Genomic DNA, 3,758 nt, shown 5'->3' with positions numbered 1-3,758 from the left:
CGCGTGATGCTGCTGCACAGCAAGCTCTTCACGGACGCCTCGTCGCGCAGCATCGGCGCCCTCAACAAGATCAACTTCAACACGCGCTTCGTCATGAAGACGCTCATGACCATCTGCCCCGGCACCGTGCTGCTCGTCTTCAGCATCTCCTCCTGGATCATCGCCGCCTGGACGGTCCGCGTGTGCGAGAGGTGCCCGCCCGGGGGCTCGTGGGGGGGCTGCACGCGACGATGCACCGGGCAGAGCCCCGCGGGGAGAGGCTTCTTGGAGGCGCCAAGCGGCCCCTGGCCCTGGCACCTTGTCCTGGACCAGCGGAACCTGCCCTGGGGCTGTGGCCACCGCGGGGTTTTGCAGAGGTGCCACCCAGCTGGAGGCACGAGCGCTGAGGGGCACTGGGGGGCCTTGGGGACGAGCCACAGTGCAGAGGGGACGGGTGTGGGCTCCCCTCGCTGCGCTCGTCCCTCTCGCCGCTGCCCTCGCCCCGGGCTGCTCATTAACTGCTCTTGTTTTCCCTCTCTGACCGCTCTGCTGCTCGCAGGGACAAACTGTGAGTCACCGCAGGAACCGAGAGCCGCGTCCTGCACGGGACGTCCCTCCTACCCCAGGCTTGTGCTCCCGGGAATTTAGGATTAGCTGCAGCTGGCCGGGAGGGCCGGGGGGTGTGCGGGGATCCTGGAAGGGGCCGCAGCACATTCCCCTTGGAACCTCAGCCTGGTTTGGCGCCGTGGGGACCCCATCGCCGTGGGGCGGAGGCGCAGGCCGGCCCGGCTGCAGGCTGTGCCGCCGTGGTGACGCAGGCGCAGGGGACCCGTGGCAGCGTGTGTTGGGGCACGGATCCTTCCCCACGCTCTGCCCCACGCTGCAGCAGCCACTACAGTCACCAGGGTCCCTGTGCCTGAGGCGGGGGCTTTTAGTGCCCCCGCTATTGCCCCAGCTTCACCACTGAAGCCACAAACCCCAGCAGAGCAGGGGTGGTCCGAGGTGGCCAGGAAGGAGATGTTTGGCTCGAAAGAGCTTTCATGCCAGGAATTTCCCTTGCTCCAGGTTTTCCCTCTCCGGTGACGCAGTCCGAGTGCCTGGGAAGTCCTGGGAGAACTGGGATGAGGAGGGGAGGGCAGGGGTGAGGAAGGCTGAGGAGGATGCAGGGGATGGTGGGGCTGGTGCCCCCCGCCCCCAGTGCCCCCAGGGTCGGCTGAGGTTCCAAGATTGCGGTGGGCGGGAGGATGGGAGGGCCAGGATCTGCAGGGCCGGGCGGAGGGATGCAGCAATCCTAAATTCCTCATCTCACGCTTGGTCCGACCCAGCTTGTTCCCCTTGGTGCCTTTCCCTTTGCTTTCCTCCCTCACTCTCTTTTCCACCCCCCATCCTGTTCCCTGCATGGCCCCCATCCCAGCGCGCGCTCAGCGACTCCGGCCGCCCGGCCCCGGGAGCAGGGAGCGAAGCCGCCGCGTTCGTGGCGCTGGCCACGACATCTCAAAGCACAGCGAGCCGGCGCCGCGCCGCGTGCTGCGGGACAGAGCGCGGCCTCGGGGACCGGGGGTCTCCTGGGGCCAGGAATCATGCCCTGTGCTTTGAGATCCTTGGGAAATGCTTGGAGATCCTTGGGAAAAGCTTCAGGAGGGCTGAGGTTTGCTGTGGCACCCCCGGGCCGGGAGGCTCCGTCCCCAACGAGGGCTCGGCTCAAGCTCCACCAGCTCCTGCAGACCCCAGTGTCCCAGGAAGCCGGTGCCCGGGGCGAGTCCAAGAGCTCCGCGTTGCCCTTGCCTTGCAAAGCCGGAGGAGGCCGGGGCTGACGGTGCTGCCCCCCGTCTCTGGCAGGTACCACGACAAGCAGGAGGTGACCAGCAACTTCCTGGGGGCCATGTGGCTCATCTCCATCACCTTCCTCTCCATCGGCTACGGTGACATGGTGCCGCACACGTACTGCGGCAAGGGCGTCTGCCTCCTCACCGGCATCATGGTGAGCACGGCCGCGGCGTGAAGAGGGGGGGTCCCCATTCCCGCCCCCGCACAGGGGCAAACCTCCCGGGTGGTTCTCGCCCCGCGTGCAGGGTGCTGGCTGCACGGCCCTTGTTGTCGCCGTCGTCGCCCGCAAGCTGGAGCTCACCAAAGCCGAGAAGCACGTGCACAACTTCATGATGGACACGCAGCTCACCAAGCGGGTGAGAGTCCCCCCAGCGCGGGGCCGCGCGTGGGACCCCCGCCCGCCGCCGCCTGCAGCCCCCCGCGTGGCCGTGTCTGTCCCTGCAGGTGAAAAACGCGGCCGCCAACGTACTCAGGGAAACGTGGCTCATCTACAAACACACCAAGCTGGTGAAGAAGATCGACCATGCCAAAGTTCGGAAACACCAGCGTAAGTTCCTCCAAGCCATCCATCAGTAAGTGCCAAACCTTTACCTGCTTCGTACGCGGCGCCCGCCCGCCCGCCCTGGCGCGGGGACAGCCCCGTGTGCCCCCCTGCCGCCCCTCGCCCTGGCCTCGAGCCTCCCGCCCGCTTCGAGGCTCAGCCCTTTGCCCCAGTGCCCCCAGCGCGCTGCTCGCTCCCGAGCTCTCCAAACCCCCGGGACTTGGAGCAAGCCTAAGCCGAGCGAGTGCCACCAGCCCCCTCCTGCTTTAGCATTTTTTTTGTATTTGAATAACCACAAAAAACCACAAAAATCCAAATTTGGGAGAAGGGGATTTTTTCTCTCATAGAGTCAGTGCCAGCTCTGCTGGTGGCACCACGTTCCCTGCTCCAGGTCCCTGCGGCAGCACCCGCTCCAGTGCAGCCCTGGGTGCCTCCAGTGTGGGGGAAAAGCCGAGAGGCGCCGGGGCGGTGGGGGGCGGCGGGGGGCGGCTCCGTGTGCTCTCCGCGCTCTTATTAAACCTGCTGTTGTGTTTTGTCTCTGTTCCGCCCCGTCCCTGCAGAGCCCAGAAGTAAGTCCCCCCCCGCGTGCTGGCCGCGCGTGCATGCTCGCCGCGGGGGTGCCGGGCCGGCCCGTGCTCATCCTGCTCCCCCGGGGCATTTCCCTCTGCAGGCTGCGGAGCGTGAAGATGGAGCAGCGGAAACTGCACGACCAGGCGAACACGCTGGTGGACCTGGCCAAGGTGAGCTGTGCCCGCGGGGCGGCTCTTCCCCTGGGCACGAGCCCCACGCGCTCCCGGCGCGCCCTGCAAGCTCCCGCTCCCGCAGACCCAGAGCATCATGTACGAGCTGGTGTCGGAGCTGCAGGAGCGCAACGAGGACCTGGAGAAGCGGCTGCGGGCGCTGGAGAGCAAGATCGAGGCGCTGGGGCTGAGCCTGCGGGCGCTGCCCGCGCTCGTGGGCCAGGCGCTGGGGCAGCCCCCCGCGCGCCGCCCGCCCGCGCGCCGCCGCCGCCGCTCGCCCTCGGGCGGCCCCTCCGCCTCCTCGGACAGCGGGTGACGCCCGCGGGACCCCGTTCATGTCTGGCCATCGTGTGGCTGATTCAGTAGCTTTGTTCTGTAAAGCTCCGTATGCTTCGATGTCCTCGGGTCACCGTGCTGGCACCGGGCCCGCGTCCCCGCGCCCAGCCCGGGAGCCGCCGCAGCCTCCGCGGCGCCCAGGTGCTGTGCGGGGCCGGGAGAGCGGGTGCAGCCCCGGGCCGGGGGGTGGATGGCGCACGCTTGGTTCCGGCAGCGGATCCGGACGGGACCAGGCAGCCCTAGGTTGAGGGGGCGGATGGGAGGGGGCCCAGCCCGGCTCAGCGGTGCACGTCGGGGGACATGGAGGGGTTGGGAGAGGCTGGTGTGGGGGCAGG

General features: G+C 68.1%; 1 protein-coding gene across 1 annotated transcript; it reads left to right on the top strand.

The window, feature by feature from the left end:
- LOC112949096 (small conductance calcium-activated potassium channel protein 1-like) lies at window positions 1-3,403 on the top strand (the record flags this gene model as incomplete). Its single annotated transcript, XM_026041474.1, has 7 exons — window positions 1-191; window positions 1,819-1,960; window positions 2,052-2,162; window positions 2,251-2,378; window positions 2,908-2,916; window positions 3,018-3,087; window positions 3,173-3,403. Coding segments are annotated over 7 exons (882 nt in total), but the record flags the coding sequence as incomplete, so codon positions are not given.
- Window positions 3,404-3,758: the final 355 nt, after the last annotated feature.

Source organism: Nothoprocta perdicaria, unplaced genomic scaffold (genome assembly GCF_003342845.1).
Source record: "Nothoprocta perdicaria isolate Ctin4 unplaced genomic scaffold, notPer1 scaffold_286, whole genome shotgun sequence".
Classification (NCBI taxonomy): domain Eukaryota; kingdom Metazoa; phylum Chordata; class Aves; order Tinamiformes; family Tinamidae; genus Nothoprocta; species Nothoprocta perdicaria.
This window is presented reverse-complemented; position numbering and strand designations above follow the sequence as displayed.